The 17,652-nt window shown below is 41.0% G+C and overlaps 2 protein-coding genes across 4 annotated transcripts in view; both read right to left on the bottom strand.

Annotated features, from left to right (window-relative positions):
• Nucleotides 1-118: 118 nt before the first annotated feature.
• On the bottom strand, nucleotides 119-5,959 carry bco1l (beta-carotene oxygenase 1, like). 2 transcript variants are annotated; one of them, XM_015051118.1, is made up of 11 exons: nucleotides 5,515-5,959; nucleotides 3,780-3,908; nucleotides 3,311-3,440; nucleotides 2,543-2,690; nucleotides 2,331-2,478; nucleotides 1,805-2,025; nucleotides 1,421-1,687; nucleotides 1,245-1,350; nucleotides 1,080-1,174; nucleotides 512-623; nucleotides 119-408 (listed from the first exon to the last, which is right to left on the bottom strand). In XM_015051118.1, exons 1-11 carry the CDS (start codon nucleotides 5,675-5,677, stop codon nucleotides 284-286), a joined length of 1,644 nt encoding a protein of 547 aa, XP_014906604.1. In that variant the 5' UTR covers nucleotides 5,678-5,959; the 3' UTR covers nucleotides 119-283. The 2 variants fall into 2 exon arrangements, with proteins under 2 accessions (XP_014906604.1, XP_014906603.1); XM_015051117.1 differs by having other exon boundaries at nucleotides 119-438; nucleotides 5,515-5,957.
• A 3,659-nt stretch (nucleotides 5,960-9,618) lies between these two features.
• kalrnb (kalirin RhoGEF kinase b) overlaps nucleotides 9,619-17,652 on the bottom strand; it is a 39,958-nt gene continuing 31,924 nt past the window's right edge. Inside the window, exons 42-57 of one of the 2 annotated variants that reach the window (XM_015051103.1) lie at nucleotides 15,934-15,990; nucleotides 15,762-15,865; nucleotides 15,553-15,684; nucleotides 15,352-15,462; nucleotides 15,068-15,138; nucleotides 14,928-14,994; nucleotides 14,745-14,848; nucleotides 14,600-14,669; nucleotides 13,534-13,620; nucleotides 13,336-13,428; nucleotides 13,068-13,118; nucleotides 12,477-12,554; nucleotides 11,854-12,039; nucleotides 11,600-11,771; nucleotides 10,924-11,069; nucleotides 9,619-10,851 (exon numbers count right to left, since the gene is read on the bottom strand). In XM_015051103.1, coding sequence (XP_014906589.1) covers nucleotides 10,666-10,851; nucleotides 10,924-11,069; nucleotides 11,600-11,771; nucleotides 11,854-12,039; nucleotides 12,477-12,554; nucleotides 13,068-13,118; nucleotides 13,336-13,428; nucleotides 13,534-13,620; nucleotides 14,600-14,669; nucleotides 14,745-14,848; nucleotides 14,928-14,994; nucleotides 15,068-15,138; nucleotides 15,352-15,462; nucleotides 15,553-15,684; nucleotides 15,762-15,865; nucleotides 15,934-15,990 — 1,715 coding nt within the window. In that variant the 3' untranslated portion in view covers nucleotides 9,619-10,665. Of the gene's footprint in view, nucleotides 10,852-10,923; nucleotides 11,070-11,599; nucleotides 11,772-11,853; nucleotides 12,040-12,476; nucleotides 12,555-13,067; nucleotides 13,119-13,335; nucleotides 13,429-13,533; nucleotides 13,621-14,599; nucleotides 14,670-14,744; nucleotides 14,849-14,927; nucleotides 14,995-15,067; nucleotides 15,139-15,351; nucleotides 15,466-15,552; nucleotides 15,685-15,761; nucleotides 15,866-15,933; nucleotides 15,991-17,652 lie in introns of both variants that reach the window. The other variant, XM_015051102.1, reaches the window with a different exon arrangement.

Raw genomic sequence — 17,652 nt, 5'->3', positions numbered from 1 at the left:
TTTTTTTTTAATATATATATATTTTTTTTTATTATTTATTTTTTTTTTTTTTACCAAACTTACAGTGGAATAAATATCCATCTGTTGATGATTAACAGAAATAAAATCTCAACATTAGAAAAACTTTGTAAACACTTTATAGAAATACGACTCTAGATGTTGCTTTATCTCAGTAAAATCAGTCAGAATTGGGTACAAAATAAAATCGGAAGGAAAATAAAACCTTTCATTTTGATTTCAATAGTAACTATCTGCTTTAAAACCAAAAGTGTTGCGGTTATTTTTATGATTTGGCAGGAATGAAGAGTCCGTGAAGGTCAATGTGGACCGGGACCGGGATGGAGGCCCGGCCGACCTCCTCAAACGTTTTGGCGTTCAGGATGAGCAGGAACGGAGAAACACTTGGATCTGAGGAAACGACGGACGACAGGATGACTCCTGCAGAAACAAAATGATTAGAAACGGAGAGAATAAAAATCTGATTCGATCCGTTTTCACGGTTTTCTCTCACCGTCGTCTTCCTCCTCCGCCCCCGGAGAGGCGACGAACACCGGCTCCGACGGGTAGCAGTTCTCCTGACGCCACTCGACGTGCGTCTTGGTGACGATGTCGACCTTCGCGATCTGTTGGTGGGAGGTTTTCAAGCAGATGGTGAGTTTTTAGGAGGCTAAGCCAGTTATTTTCAGCCGTTTTAATGTTTTCTACGTTGTTCTGGTTTGTTGGTAATGCTTTGAAACATTTTCTAATTTCTAAGATCTTTATGAGCAACATATTTAAAATACAGGAACATTTTCATCATATATACACAAGCAATCCACTCCAATGTTAATTTCACTTAATTCAGGTAGATTAATTTTGAAAAACTAGCAAATTATTTTGGTAAGAAGGATCACATCGTCAGCATATCGATATATCCTGTTTCCAGGCATTATAACTAAAATTAATAGCATTTTTATGGTTTCATTTTTAGTTTTTGTGTGTATTTTATTGTTTTTAATAAAACTCAACAGAATTAATTGTTAAAAATACTATGTGGTTCAGAAGAGGTGAAGGTATGGCTGTAATGAAATCCTTTTTACCTTGTTGGGATGAGGTGACCACTCCAGCCTGGAGCCGTAGAAGTAGCGGTACTTCCTGGCATTGAAGTTGTAGTTAATCCCCGGCAGCTCCATCCCTGCAGAGCAGCCATACTCGTTAGATCCGATGGATCGCATCGCTTCTCCTCCACATCAGAAACACCAAACCTTCAAAGATGGTATCGGGTTTGCAGTAGATCGATCCATCGTCCTGCATCACCGCCTGCGCTGTTGTGTCCGTCAGCGTCACGAGGTTGGTTCCTTTGGGAGAATCCTGCAGGACACGCAGGTAATGATCATGGAGTGAAACAGACTTGGTGGCTGTGACCTCAGCCTGGTTGTACCTTCTGGACGTTCAGCGGCAGGACGAATCTCTGGCAGACCGGTGGGGAGAACACCTTGTTGGTCTGGATGAAGTTGTTTGTTTCCTTGGTCATGTTGTGGAGGTAGAACATGTCGTACAGGTTGCTGTCCTTGTAGGCGATGATGTCGAACACGACGTGGTCGTCCTCCTCGTAGGCATTGATGTGATGGAAAACCACCAGAGCATCAGCGTGGTAGCGAAGAGATTTAGCCTTTCCCGTCTTTATGTTGATGACGTGAAAGAACGTCTGGAACGAGGAAGTTATGTCAGTAAAACGTTGTGAACTAAAGAGGAAAGTGTCTTTGTCAACCCTCGAAGCTACGCAGTGCTTCATGCATGCTAATCCTGTTTGATTAAGACTTACACTGTCTTTCTCATCAAATTTGAGGCAACTCCCCCAGTTGACACCTCTGAAGTAGGCGGTTGCCAGTTTCACTATGTCCAGTTTGAAGGGTTGCTCTACGAACACAATGTAGTTCTCCGTCATGCCGAAGCTGTGGAAGTAACTCGGATACAGAGTGGATCTGAAAGGGACTGAACAGATCTGCTGAACCTTTCTCAGAGCCGGCTTCTTGGGGTCTTTATCTGAAACAGACAGAAAAATACAGAGTATTCAGAGTATTTGGTCATTTCTGATGACCGAATGATAATGATGGGTCTACAGTGTCATGACGCTTTGATCCTTTTAAACAATACAACCAAAGTTCACAAGCAGTCAGTCACGTCTTGGCTAATTAATGCTTAGCTTATCTTGGATGACTCTGGATTTTGTCCCAGTGCCAAATCATCTGACTCACGCTCTTAGATTGCAGCGTCATAAATCCATTAACTGTATCTGAGTCGGATATGAACATGTTGGCGAAGAAAACCGATGATGTTTACTCTCATACCTGAGGCGTTTGCTGGCACTTTGAAGATGATGTACTTGGGCCGTCCGAGGCCGATGATGGCGGTTCCCATGTTGAAGGTGTTGCCGTCCTTGTCGTAGTGAGGGTGAGCGGTTGCCAGGTTCAGGGCGATGTGGTTCCTGTAGTTGGCCTGGATATGATGGCGTGTCAGTCCTGTGAGACGAGTCAAAGAGCTTTGAAGTGTATAAACTCACCCGGCCCACCGTCTCCAGGGTCAGCGGATCGATCTGGTTGATGTAGTTGACCTCAGAGGAAGCGTAGTAATCCTGACCGTAGCGGATGATGTTGATCAGGTTGTTGTCCGTGAAATTGGGGACAATGTTGCGGAAATGCGTCATTGTCCTGGTGACGAGGTTTACAGAGAACAAATTGAGGATAGTTTTGGCTTTAATGATCTAGAATAATTAATACAGCTTTACAAGAGATTTATAGCCTCTCCGTCCCTCAAAATATGAAAACCTGAAAAGACTTTAAGTTTTCTGTTGTGGTCTGTTAATTCAAGAACAGGCGCAGATCTAATGGGCAGTATGCCAAATTTAAGGCTCGGGGGCCAAATCTGGCCTGCCGTAGCATTTTATGTGGCCCTCTAGACTCCACATTACATCAAGTCGATCCAGTTTTTCACAAAATCAACAGTTTTTTTCTGATTTTATTGCAAATTTTTCTCAAAATTGGTCAAAAACGTTGAGTTTAATATAAACTGCTGCCTCAGCTTTACTTGATGTCAGGTTATAATTGATATGACAAGTAATAAATAGCCACATTTCGCATTGTACTTTAGCATAAATATTGCAAAATGTCCTTACAAATATTTCTAAATTAGCTCCACAAAATCTGTGATTTTGATCTCAAAATCCACAAAAAGAATCTCAAAATCCTGGAGGGACAGCTATTTGTTAATATTTTAACAGATTAATGAGTTTTATCAACATATTCAACATAGATGTTTCTGGTGTTTTTACCTGGCGAAGATGTTCTTGCAGGGGTCGGGGTAAACCATGGTGCCGAACTCGGACACGACGATCCGATCGGCCTTCGTGTTACTCTTGTAGGTTTCGCTCTTCAGGTATTTGCTCCGGTACGTCACCTCCCCTGAAACGGTGCAGAGCAAATGAAAATCAAGCTGAAACCTGGGACAAACATCCAGAAAACTGCAAAACAGCCGAAACACTGACTCCTTTAAATAAAGAGCTGCTTTAGAACCATCAGAACTGGAACAATGAGCAACAAATTTAACGTGTATTGATGATGAAGGAATGTTTGTCACTTTTGACTTGTGGCTGAAATGAACCACATAAATATACTTGATTGATTGATTGATTGATTGATTGATTGATTGATTGATTGATTGATTGATTGATGGATTGATTGGTGGATTGATTGGTGGATTGATTGGTTGGTTTGTTGGTCTCAGTGGCGCCCCTTGCTGACCGTTGTGGAAGGTGAAGCTGTGGATCAGCGACAGGCCGTCGAACCAGTGGTTGTACTCGGAGTTCCCCACTGAGAAAAGTCCAGGTCCGTTCCGCACCAGAGTGCCCTGGAGCCACGGCGGCACCGACCCTGGAGGTCAAAGGTTACACACACAACACTTCTTTCATTAATCATCAAAATGCTGTGTTTGTAGCAAACTGTCGGCGTGTTTGGAACCGACGGGGGCGTTTATCAAGAATTTTAAGTTATTGTCTTGATAAATTAAAATTAATGATGAACAACTAGAAGAAATTTTATTGTTTGATATTTTCCACTGTTTGTTCAATGAGGAACAATAAATTGGAAAATATACTATTACTGTGATATAAATCACACTTTTTCTGAAATCGAGACTTGATCAGTATTGATTATTGTAACAACTAATCAGATAAAAATTTGTCACATACTTTATATTTTTTATTTAACTTAGGCTTATTTTACACAAAATTAAAACAACAAAAATGCAAATAAAAAATTAAATTCTATTTTTTAAATAAGTAAACACATTATTGCATAAAACACAACATGGATTTCAGTTGATAGATGTAAAAGGTGATTGTAGAGGCATAGAGGCAGTGTTATTAAAACTCTACAGATTTAAAACTCAGAATGTTTTTGACTTAAATGTAAAATATTTATATTTATTGTTCAGTTTTGGCTTCATTACAGCACCTTTTTTACCATCTGTATTCTCCACTTAATGATTAGTTGACAACATTTCAATAGTCTATTGATTTTATCTCATTATTATTTATCTGATCTCAAATCAATACAGAAGTTTTCATTAGTAATTAATTTGCTGTAAGTTCTTCATCTTGTGTTAAACATTTAGCAGCCAAACTAAACCTGAAAATAACTTTTACTAACTTTTGATTCTCTCTGGCTATAAACTGAACAGGAAACAACAGGAAGTGATGCCATGCTACTAAATCCAGTCCTGTAGAGGAATTCGTCTCAGATTATGGCCTTGTAATCCTTTTCTAATCTCACTGATTAGGATTTAGCTGCGTTGGTAAAAGGATTTTCAAACATTGTCAATGAATATGAAGTGTGATATTAAAACTGCAATATATAAAAAATGATTTTTACATATTTATTGAAATTGTTGTGATAAAATGAGAGATAATTTGTGACAAAAAAAATCTATCGCCTCTTGTTTCTCCCAATTCTAACTAGAAACAACCAATCAGAGCCAGGAGGTGGGTCTTAGCGCTGCCAATCACTTCCCAATGGCTTTCTGCTACGCTGCATTTATGGCTGATCCTGCCATAAATGCTAAGGCTAGTTAGCATAGCCACTGATGATGGCAGATAAACGGTTTTCCTGTAACATTAAGTTGTTTCTCCATCATTAGCACATTTAGCAGTGCGTACCCAAGATTGATTAACAGCGCTAAGACCTGCCTCCTGGCTCTGATTGGTTGCTTTTGGTTGTTAGCTGTGCATTTCTTCAGATGGAGATTTAGCTTTTCACTGATCTTTCTCATACTAGTTTTAATAAATATGGAAAAAACACATTTTTAATAAAAGTTACAAACTGCAGCTTTAAATCTTACATCAACAAATAAATCTATAATATATTTTCATGCAATCAGAACTGACTGGAGCAGGATAAACGGCTCCCAGAGCCATAAATATAAGGTTCTGTTGTTCAACACGTTCACCAAACAGACCCAGCTTGTTGTAGAGCCACTGACCTTTGACCTCAGCCTTCAGCGGCTCTGGGGTCTCCAGCCCGTTCCTGGCGATGATGTCCTGCATGCTGTGGTCCTGCAGAGTGGCCGGCGCCGCTGTGGATCCCGCCTCCTTTAAGCAGGCTCCGATCCACGTGATCCGCTCCAGAAGTTCGTAGCGCCGCATTGCGTAAGCGGACTGGACCGGACTGGACTTTGGTCAGATTTCCACTGTAACACTTAACTTTCTCTAACCAATCATGATCAGAAACTGTGAAAAATCCCCATTAAATATCTGGAAAACCAACAGGACTGAATGATTCTGGATCATTCCAGCTGGATTATTAATCTGATGGATTAATATTTGGACCTTTAAGTGAAAAGGTCCAGCTGTCGTTATCACACCTGCTGCTCCTGTTATCTCTTATCTAAATAAGGAATAACACTGTAAAACTATACAGCAGCCTCCAACTGATATCAGGATGACTTCATTATATAAACTGCAGTGAAAAACCTCTGGTGTCCTTAATTACCCTTCTGGCCTGTTTCCATGGCGACCTGGAAAAGGGTTAACTAGCTACGTCCTTCCAGTGTTTTCGGGGTTAAAGTTATGTTTCTGCGTCCGGCTTTGAACCCGACTGGTTGAATTGGTTTACAGCTGCTCCTATCAGACCGTATCCCAGCATGCAACACTCCCACCAGATTGCACTTCCGACTGTTTTCACACTGATTTAGGGTTAAATATTAATTCCTCCAGATATTTTCCCTGTAGAGGAACTTTATCCCCGTTCTTTCAGTCGTATGCGGCTCTGCTTTTTGCAGACGACGTTGTTGTTTTGGTTTCTTCAAACATTTAGACAGCAGACAATCAGAGCAACTCGAGTCGAGACGCTTTGGATGAAAAATGAAGTTTATTACAAACAACAACAGAGAGCTGTTAGCAGTCAGTTAGCAGCTGTTAGTTCTGTACAAATAACACTGTTTGATTGGTTAGTTGAGTTTGCCAGGAGGCAACAAGGCGAGGCCTCAAACAGCACCCTTTGCCCTCCGGTGCGCCGCTTCCCATTTTCACCTCTAACCCTAAACTAAAGGCCTCTCCGTGACCTTTAACCTTTCACAATGTGCTATCTTCCACCAGTCTCTCTTCAGAATGCGCTACCATCCATCTTAGCGCAGCGTTTCCACCTTCACTGTTAATATTGTGCAATGTTTAATGGGAGCCGTCTGGAGAGCCCTTGGCCCAGTCCGGAACCAGTTTCCACCTCAACTCTTCATAGTGCACCGCCTCTCCTCAGAGCGCCGCCGCAGAGCCACGCTGAACGCCAACGCTCCTTCAAATCTGACAGAACTCGTGTCAAACGTTTGTGTCATCAGACGTAAATAAAAGTTTCCAGAGATCGTCATTAATATCTTCAAAGCAAAAGCAGCACAAATGAAATTTTTGCTGCACAAACATAACTGAGTTGATTGACACCAGATCTTTGTTTTGTAAATGAGAGCAGGGTTTGGTTGACCTCTGACCTCTGTCAAATGTTTGTGCAGTAAGACTTGTCATTTGTGCCGCTGTCATTGAAAGATATAAATCAAAAAGTTTCCAGAGGTCTTTGACAAAATCAAACACAACTGGTGTCAGTTGATTTGACTACATTTGTGCAGCAAAAACATTTGTCTGCAAACACAAACAAAACTTTTTGTTGCGTAGACGTTTTCGAGTTGATTGACACCAATCTTGTCTGATTTGAAGAAGCTGCAGGGGCTGGTTGACCTTTCATGGCCATTTCTTTATATCTTTAATACTTTTGCTGCACAGACGTTTGGCACCAGTTTAGTTAGATTGGTAGAAGTTGGGCTGCCAGTTTCTCTCGGGGCCGCGGCGTCCCGCCCTCAGCCCTTCGTGCACTCCGAGTTCAGCCGCTGTGAGGAAAGCGTTTGTCTGGTTTGGGCTCTTATTGTTTTAATATTTTTGCATCAACAGTCTTGACACCGACATAAAAACACAAAATCATTCTCTATTTCAGAACAGGCAACAAAGAGGCGTCTACTGTTAGTTTCAGTTCCTTGTTAAAACTAGAGTTCAGGTTGTGTGGGATCAGAAAGGTTTACGGTTTGTTTGCTTACTTTCTGATTAGTTTGTTTTTTCTTTTTAGCTCAAGCTACATGTTTTTTTTTTTTAGGTAAAACTGATAATTACGACAGCTCCTACAGAACTTGAACTCAGCTTTGAACCACATTGAAGTGCATCACACATGACAGCATCAACCAGTCACTGAAAATCTTGGTTTCTTGTCGTTAATTTTTACATTTCAACTAAAAGCTTTGAAAGAACGTCGTAAAGAAGAACTGTTTTCTGATCTCATGTTTCCCGTGTCGTGATAAAGTCGTAGATTATCGGTGCGATCCAAGCAGATTCTGTTGGAGTCGTTGGTTTGTTTGACAGTTTTTCTGTTGCATAAAAGTCGTGGTGTTGTTGCAGCCGCTGGAATGTGATAAACTGCAGCCTGGAGCTGGTCGTGGCGAGACGTCAGTCTTTTTCAAGTCTATTTCAACTCTGCCTGAAGCAAGGTCGTATTCAGATCCTCTGATGGATCAAACGGAAACCACTGTAACACTGAATAGAAACTACAACTTTCTACCTTTCCAGTTAATTAAAATGCTCAGCAGCAGTTAATACTTTCCCAAGATTTAGAGGCTACTGTGAAATTACACACTACTTTCCACAAACGTAACTTTGAGGTTTCATTATTGAAATATACTTAACGGTTGTTTTAAAACGATGACCAGGCACCTTTAACTTTCTCCTGACCTGGAAGTGTTTAAACCAACAATGCAAGTTCCAGAAATGGAAGTTCTTAAAGTTAATCTGTGATTTCTGTGAAAAATGCAGCAAACTTTGAAGAAAGGAAACCTGCAGATTCATGGTGGAAGTAACTTGCTGTCCCAGGAGAACCCTGATGTGTTATAGTTTGGGCCAGGACTTTAACACGCTAATTTCCATTCATTAATTACATCAATTTTAACGCATTCAAATTTTAATGCGATTAATCACGTTTTAAATTTTTACACACAAAGTCTTGAACCGGAACTTTTGTATTTGCGTGTTTCTGGTAGGGCCGTAAATCTGACGCACAAGCTACATCCGCTAACATGGAAGCTGCTTCTTTTGACTCACTGGGTTCATTTCTGCTTCAAAATCTTGGAAAGAAAATTTAGTTTTGGTAAAAGGAGCTAGCCTAGGAGTGGAGCTATGCTAGCATAAAATAGCAGCTTAATGCTAACATGTAGCAGCTAGCACGACATACTGAGTGGCTAGACTAGCATGTAGCACCAATCTGCTGATTGAAGAACCGGAATAAGTCAATAAGTCATTTTTGTCGATAATTTAGCAGCAAAAATGGAAGATGTTGCTTGTTTTGTCTGCAATTAACATTTAATTGAAAGATAATTTATTAGCTTTGTTAAGTATCCTGTAAGTTTTGGGGGGCAATAACCTGCAGCTGCAAAGGAACCAATGAGACGAGGGACAGGAACCGGATTAAAATAGACTGGAATCAACCAAGCATTCCACCTTAAACCCTTCACAACGGGCTATTCCACCTTAAACCAGGACTGTGCGCTTTGTTTTATGCCGAGCGACCTGCAGAGCTCCTTAAGGACCAGGGTGTTGTCTGAGAATGGCACCAGAGAAACCCAGAGATGGGGACGGGGACAGACAGGGGGACGGGGACAGACAGGCGTGTGTGTGTGGAGGGTTGCTGCAGATGAGAGACGGATGACGTCCACGGCGTGTGGAGTTGCTTTTCTGGACTTCTGGTCTATTTACAGAAACGAGCGATGCATAATCAGAATATCCAAACGGGCCGTTGCCGAGGCAACCGTCGCTGCAGGCGGTCCACTAAAAAAAAAAAAGAAAAAAACCCCTCCAAAATCAAAAGTAATCGAAGTAAAAATGGCGTCACCGTAAACACGAGTCGTCATGGCTACGCTACAGCGGGACACCACGACTTTCCGTGGAAAAACACACACACACTCTTTTTCCCTCTCTCTCTCTTTCTCACACACTCACAGAGGACGGCGTCACAAGCACACACACTCTCACACACACACTGATATTAATGACAGTTTCTCTCGTTTCCTCTGGACGGAGGTGAAAATCAGAATCTAAATCTCATAATTATCACGTCGTTAATCTTCATCGTAGCAGGGTGTGTGTGTGTGTGTGTCCTCAGTCTTTATACACACTATAAACATGACGACACACAGACAGCTCAGTTCTGATTGGCTGACGGGTCTTCACGCCTCCTTCTTCTGGAGGCTTTTATTTTTTTTTAAATACTGTCACTGGTTGCCAGGCAACGGCAGCTTCCTGTAGCCCTGCCCAGCCGGGTGAGGCCTTCCTTCCAACGATCCACAGGAAACAGTTTGAGGGAGTGTGATTGGCTGCTGCCAGGCTGACGGCAGCATCTGATTGGATGAGATGAAGCACCAGGAGAGAGGCTAACATTAGCCGCTGCTGGGTGTGTGTGTGTCTGTGTGTGCGCGCGTGTGTGTGTGTGGGAACTGTCACCATGAGCCTGAAGGACGATGACATCAGCTCTGCACCATTAAAGATATTAAGACTTAATTATGCAAATTAACTCCTTTTTCCTTTCATTTATGGTGATAAAGTCCAATTAGAGGCTTAAGAACCAGATTATTAGTTTAAATTGGTTTAATCCAGAAGAGCTTGGATATCATCTAAAACTGAATAAAGATGAAATAAGTTAATGAAACTGATTTTTCCTCTAAGTAAAACATCGTGGAGTTAATTTATTTTAATTTGCTAAAATATTGGTTGGAATTTAATATTGATATCAGTGAAAGAAAGTTCAGTAAATAAAGTCTAACATCCTAAAAGGAAGAAAAAGCAGAAATAAATCCTTCAACATTAATCCGAATAAAATCGTAACTAAGGCACATGTGAACATAACTCAACTGATAACTGTATTGATTTCTGATATGATTTTTGTCCTGATCCAATCAGAGTTTGTGATCAGCAGCTGATCATCATCATCCTCCTTCAGTTTCTCTTTGGGTTTCCCTCGGTGCTGTTCACCCTGTTGGCCTGCAGGGGGCAGGTGTGTGTGTGTAAACTGTAAACCAGACTCTGACCTCAGTCAGTGTGTGTGTGTGTGTGTATCAGTTTGTCTTGAGCACGCTCCGTGGCACCCATCCCTCGGCAGCGGGCGATTCGATGTTGGCCGGCCGGTATACCAGGCTCTGACCCTGCTGATTGGATGACAGGATCTGGACCTTCTCTCCTCGGTACACGGTGATCTCGTCTTCCCGAACGGCCAGGAAGTCCTGCAGCACCAGAACCAGCTCCTGCAGGGACGAGTTGGGTTTAGGTCCAGTCTGACTGAGGGGAACCGTCGGAGCAGCAGAAGCAACCCAGACCTGGTCGTCTTGCTCGCTGTCTGGAGTAGGCTGAGCGGCGTGGCCGTTGGGGGTGGGCGGGGTCGACGGCGGTCGCCCTGATGACAGCGGCCGGGTCACAGAGATCCCGGCCTCTTTTCTCTGGTACTCGATGGGAGACTGGAGAGCTGGGATTATATGAGATGTTTAACTTTAGAGATGATTTGATCAGAACATTCAAATAAAAAACAACATCATCAACATATCGGAGTGCAATGGACCCACCACAGACCTTTAACCGGGTTAAAGTGATTTCTAAAGTCTCGTTTCCACTGAGCAGAACTGGTCAGTGTGCAGGATTTACTTTCCCCCCACCAGACTGAGCATCTTTTATTTTAAATTGTGTTTTTTCTACACCACTAGCAGTAAGGACATATTAAGCTAGGTTTATGCTGATTGGCCTCAGTTTTTGTCATTTTTAACATTTATCACAAAAACATGGCTGCCTGCTGGTTGGTCACTCTAGTGCCCCCTAGTGCCAGGCTGAGCAGATTTACCGTGGGTGTGGTTCTGTGAGCTGTTTTACCTGTTTCCACGACTGGAACAATCTATCGATCGCAAGAAGTTACTGACTAATTCAAAAACGGTTGTAGAAAATGGAAACTTTAAGGTTTTTCAGGGTTCTCAGAGTCCAGTGAGATTTAAATGATGTTGCCACCTGACAGGAAGTTATTCTGGGCATCCAGCAGGGTGGCGATGGTCTCCACCCAGGTCATCTTGATGCTGGCGGAGGAGGCCTGCAGCGTGAAGCGCTCCGCCGACCCACGGGACCACAAGACGAACTTACAGGGGTCTCCGTCCACACTCTCCTGCATGGCCAGGTAGGTCACCTGCCCACACAAACCAGCACCATGAAAGCCTCCCAATGGTAATGTACTGGTTTACCTGTCTCCCCAGTGGGACTGGTCTCACCTTGATGCTGTTTTTGAACTGGTACCCGGGGTTGTTGGAGCCTTTTCGCAGCGGTTCGCTGAAGATGACGATCTGCTCGAACAGGAAGACTCGTCGCTCTTTGCTGCGGGACAAAACGCCGCCGTCCTGCTCCCAAACACAGAAGGTTTCCTGCTGCAGCAGCTTCCCTTGAGACGTTAGCTTCCCCTGGAGAACAGCAGCAGGCGCAGTCAGAGGAAAGACCAGATACATTCGGGTGAATAATACTCAAGAATTATGAAAAAATTTGGAAATTTGACTTTCAAAAGTGGAAAATGTTTTACTTTTGAAACAGAAATCCCTTCTTCTGATTTTAATCTTTGGCAGAAATTTACTCCTCTTGCTTTTCCTATCTACAATAACAGTTTTTTGTGGCAAAGCATATTTTTAAGGTGCACTAATTATATTTTGCCACTAGGGGGCAGAAAAATACAAATCTTCAGAAAACTCTACATTCAGCAACATCACCTTATGATTAAAGCTGATAGCAGATAGCCACATGATCTCCAGAGCTCTTTTTTGTTATTTTGTATATTCAGATACAGAATTTATCAAAATCTTTTAGAATCATAGAAAGTTTTGGGCCACAGGGGGCGCTGCAGCACCTCGTATCCCTGCAGGCGTCCCAAGTTCATCATGTCGTTGCAGCGTTTAGGAACCAGCGACATTAGCTCCACTGCTTTCTGCAAACAAAACACGCACACGCGCACACACACACACACACACACACACACACACACACACACACACACACACACAGACTGATGTTAAATATTGCAAAGGTTAGCAATGTTCCACAGGCTGATGATTCACCATCCTGTATGAATCATTTATTATCTTCCTCACAATGCCGCCTCTTTGTCTTCATCAGATCTTTGAGGATGAGACAAAACCAGGCGTCAAAACTGACAAACTTCGTCACGTCTTTGTTCTGAATGCAAATCTTGATTAAAAAAACTTGATTACTTCTTAAAGGTCAGAGGAGAATAAACAGAAACCAACAGAAATACCTTCAGGTCAGTGATCAGAAAACATTTTAAACTACATGAATCACAACGATACCAGGTGATTAATGTGACTCATGCACCAATCAGACACCAGGGGGCGAAACAGGACCCTCCCTGTTATGTAATCCTGCGGCCCTAAATGAAGATAAGTTTAGAGGAATCATGCAATGATTAACAGAAGAGACTCACCTCCACCTCCTCACAGTCCAGACCAGCTTTGGTTGTGTACTTCAGGAAATCCTGTTAGATGGAAAACGCATCATTTCACAAAACATATAATTTAATAAATTCAAGACCTTTAAGTAAAGTCTAAACCAGCAGGTCAACATCACTAATCCAGATTAAAGTCTTAAAGATGGACTAATCCAAGTGTCTAAGCTCATAAATTAGTATTTATTTCCATCTGATTGCCTTTTGTTTGACACAGTTATAAGTTCTGTTTCCAATGTGGCCGTACCTTTAGCAGCAGCTGGTACTTTGTGATTCTCTGGATGGGTTTGATCAGATAATCACTGATGGACATCCTGCAGCTGATTTCATGCTGGATCTCCTACAAATGGACATTTAGTTCAATTCAAAACAAAACTACATTAATGGTTTATTACCATCGAATAATCTGGAGCGAAAAGAAAACCATAAAAATGTGGTTAATTACCTCAAAGAAAGTCTCATACTCTATTACGATGAACTCTGACCTTGGCTTGTTCTGACAGTAAACTATGTACATGTGCAGTCGGCGCTCCTGGAAAACAAGACAAAAACTTCATCATAGAAATACATCGACGCATCAGGCACCAAAAATCTCCAATAATATGTTTTAATACATTATATTAACGAATATTTTCCAATCTGGAGGTCTTTCCAGACAACTCTCTACCACTGTTTGCTTTACTTTGATAAAGTAGACTTACAAATTTCACATTTTGTTTTAAGTTAAAAGTCCAGTAAGTGGTTTCAGAAAAGCTAAGGGCCTGGTTGGCAAAACAATTCATAGTAAGCCACAAAAAGGCAATAAGTCAACAACTCTGTGCAAAGACCGCATCAAAGGCAAGCTTTTTCAGAAGCAGTGTAAAGTTTTCCCCCTAAACACGTCCTAAATATGTAGCAAAACGTCTGAAATCATAACAAACGCGTCATTTCTGTAATAAGTTCCCAAAATCGAGTCCCAAGACACATTTAGGACCCGTAGGATTCAATTCATGTTTTTAACAATCAAATCAAGTCAAAGCCCAAGAAAACTGGTCCATAGTAACTACCAACATGTCCGAGTCATAGTCTAAATAAAGTCTGAACGTCTAAAACTCCAAGTTAAACCTCTCTGGTTCCAACTCAGATCATGACCTTTTATGTCAAAGTAACACGAGTGTCAAGGTCAAAAAGTCTCAAACATACCAGCAAGATTACATAAAAGAAAACATTTCATATTAAAGTTGGCAAATGTAAATCAGAACCAAAGTCCAGGATCCACAGGCTAAACCAGCATAGCACTGGTAAAACATCAAATTATCTAAAAGGCGTCAATGTTTTTACCAAAATCCATTTTAAAACCAAAAAATCAAGAACAAGAAGCCACATTTCCAGACTCAAATCCATTTGAGTCGAGTTCAGCTGGGTTCTTTGTCCATAAGCTCCGGGTAAAGAACAATCATCCCATCGTCTGGACCTGAAAGTCTTGGCGATTGTCTGTAGCGCGTTGTTGCATCCGGGTCGGTAGAACTCACATGTCTGATGAAGAGGTCGGCCAGCAGGTCGTGGTTCTGGACGCAGCGCTCCAACTCCACCAGGAAGAAGCTGAAACAGAAAGGAGGAGTCAGCGTCAGGCTGTCTGAACAAACGCTGGTTCCATGGTTCTGGTTCTGGACTGACTCGCGGTGCCAGTCGTAGATCTGCTGGATGTTTCCGAAGACGATCTTGTCTTTGCCTCTCATGTCTTCGGGAATCCCTCGGACCTCTAGCCTGGACATGAATCCCTGAGAGGTCGCAGTCATTAGGGGAGGTAGTTCCTTCTTTTCACCATTTCATGAGATGAAAACCTGAATCAGGACTCACCTCGACAATCACTCCCAGATCCTTCACGTAGTCCTTCTCTGATTGGATCATCTCGTTCACAACAAACCTGCACAGAAAGCGTCAATGAAACCTGCTGTTCAAGTTCAGCCATGTTTCATTTACCATTGGGCTTGACTTACATTCGTCCCCTCAGTGCTTTATTTCGCTGCTCTGTGTCCGACTCATTGGATCCCTGATCTGAGTCCAAAGCCTGGACAAAAGTTAACATAAATTACTCTAAGGCCTAGTTCACGCAACAGGATTTTTACTCCCAATTTCCTTCTTCTGACAATTTAAGAATGTCTTGATTATCGGGACGACTCTTTGACACAATCATGCTGGTGAGTGAAATCAGTTTGTGTTGTTTCTCAGGTTCTTGCCGTGTGAATTTCCTGAGACCTGCAGGATGGTTTGGTGTTTTTACCTCCGGGTTGTTGGGGTCTTTGATGATTTGCATGGGCGGTGGCAGAAGGGTGTGGCTTTCCTCTTCAGGCTCCTCCTCTCCTCCACTTTGCCCCGCCTCCTCCTTCTTCGCCTTCTTTATGCACACAAACATTTTCGCTTTAGTTTGCAGAATGTGGCCAGCTGGCCGCCATCTTCACTGGTTCAGTGTTTGTTTACGCACCGCCTGCGAGTTCCCAGGGAAGGGCGTGGCCACATCGGACCTGTTGTCCCGCCTTCTGGTTCTGATTGTGGGCTTTTTCTGTCCGTCGGCTTTTCCTTGACTCAGTCTTCGGACGGGACTCGTCAGCCATCGCTACAGGAAGCAAACGGGAAACTGAACGCTGTTCGATTATTTCTCCTCGTTGAAGTAAACCTAAATAAAACTGATACCTTTAGAGTGTTTCCAGTTCCAGAACTGGTGCGTTTTGGACCTGGAGACCCCACACTGCCCCCTGGTGTTCCACTGACGCCAAACACAGTTGGGGAAGTGACGCCTGGCAGAATAAAAGTTTTAGTTTGAGATTTTTATCGTGTTGATTCAGAGTGAGGATCGTTTTCTCACTTTGGCTGCTGGTTTGAATCTGAAGACCTGAACTGTCCGAGCTGTATGGGCTGGACTCTGCACAAAAACACAAAAATACATATAAATATCAAATTATTATTTTAAAGAAGCACATTAACGTCGAATAGGAAAACGAAAAAACTAATAGGCCATTTAGAAAGAAGATTGCTGCTTCCTGACGATGGAAGTAAAAATAACTTTAATTACTTCAGTTGAATAAGTTGCACAAAAGAAAAGTAAATATAGATTTAAGAAAACACAAATCAAGAATTTTGGTAAATAAGTTATTAGAAAGCAATACTATCTAAGTATGATAGTTTTTCAGAATAAGACTCTTGATTTAAAAAATATATTAGAAACTTGAGTCATTATTAATAAAGTCAAAAATAAGTTTAAAAAAAGAAAAACGCTTAACCTTGTTCAAATACATAAAAAAACAACGTTTAGAAATTTAATAATTATAAATAGTTTTATTTATATTTTCATTATATATGACCTTTAGAAAGTAATACTACTTAAAATAAAATACATTTTAAACGTAAAAAGGGTTTATTGGTAAAAATATAAAAGCCTCTTAATAAAGCGTATGTTGAACTTTCATAAAATCAACATTAAAAATGTAGTGAAATATTTTCAAATCCATCTAAAAATTTATTTTAGGACTTTTTGTAATTTTTTAAGAAATAAATCAAAATAGTTGCCAGACTGATAAGGAGGTTAAAGACGGGCAGCAGGAATCATTTTAAATAAAAAAACGGACTTAAAAAAGGTAAATATTTTTACGCTTATTTTTCATTTAAAAATCTGCCAGCAACATTTCTCTTTTGACACATTTTTCTTTTTGCTAAAATTAAAAATAAAATGTAAATTTTATCCGGCAGTAACACTTCCTTTAACCCAGAGACTATAAAGAGCAGCACGTTCTGGACATCGTTACGTAACGGTAAAATGTATTGATCTGTTTCCAGATAAAATCAACAGGTAGAAAAATCTTCATGGCTCTGATTTTATTTTTGCTCTGGTTTAAGTGGATTGGTAAAACTTTAGTTGAAGGAGTGTGAATAAGACTGACATGACACCGTCATAAACATGACATAACACCTGTCATGAATATCAGTAAGTCTTCATGAATATTTATGCCTGTTGTCATAAAGTGTCACTTGGTAAATTGACACTTTTAATACAAACTTGACATTATTCAAAATGTCTTTATGATAACTTGACATTAACCAAGAATCATGTCATAAATATGACATAATAGTGGTCATAATGATTTAATTGTCATTATACTATCAAAAGCTTTAACAAAATTAATATTTCCACTCCCTGAAATAAAGCAAAACAAGTAGGACAAGCAATAAAGATTTCGCTAAGCTTTATTACATGGTCAAATGATTTAATAACAGACTCACTAACAATTTCTTTTACATCAACTAAAGTGGAACAAGTAGCACCAGTTATGAATATGTCATTAAGTGTTATTACAGTGTCATTAATATTAACTGTTACCTCAAGTAAAGTGAAACAAGTTAACAGTTATGACAGTCATTAAGCGTCATTAATATTAACTATTACCTCAAGTAAAGTGAAACAAGTTACAACAGTTATGACAAAGTCATTAAGTGTCACTACGGTGTCATTAATATTAACTATTACCTCAAGTAAAGTGAAACAAGTTACAACAGTTATGACAAAGTCATTGTCATTAATATTAACTTT

Source organism: Poecilia latipinna, unplaced genomic scaffold (assembly GCF_001443285.1).
Source record: "Poecilia latipinna isolate Pla-1442-1.1 unplaced genomic scaffold, P_latipinna-1.0 Scaffold1031, whole genome shotgun sequence".
Lineage (NCBI taxonomy): Eukaryota > Metazoa > Chordata > Actinopteri > Cyprinodontiformes > Poeciliidae > Poecilia > Poecilia latipinna.
This window is presented reverse-complemented; position numbering and strand designations above follow the sequence as displayed.

Excerpts from the sequence above, each read along its gene's own strand:
- bco1l (XM_015051117.1), bottom strand. The coding sequence starts at position 5,677 with ATGCGGCGCTACGAACTTCTGGAGCGGATCACGTGGATCGGAGCCTGC. Across the intron at positions 2,691-3,310 it reads TGCAAGAACATCTTCGCCAG|GACAATGACGCATTTCCGCA; the intron begins GTAAAAACACCA and ends CCTCGTCACCAG. Across the intron at positions 1,688-1,804 it reads AATTTGATGAGAAAGACAGT|ACGTTCTTTCACGTCATCAA; the intron begins GTAAGTCTTAAT and ends TCCTCGTTCCAG.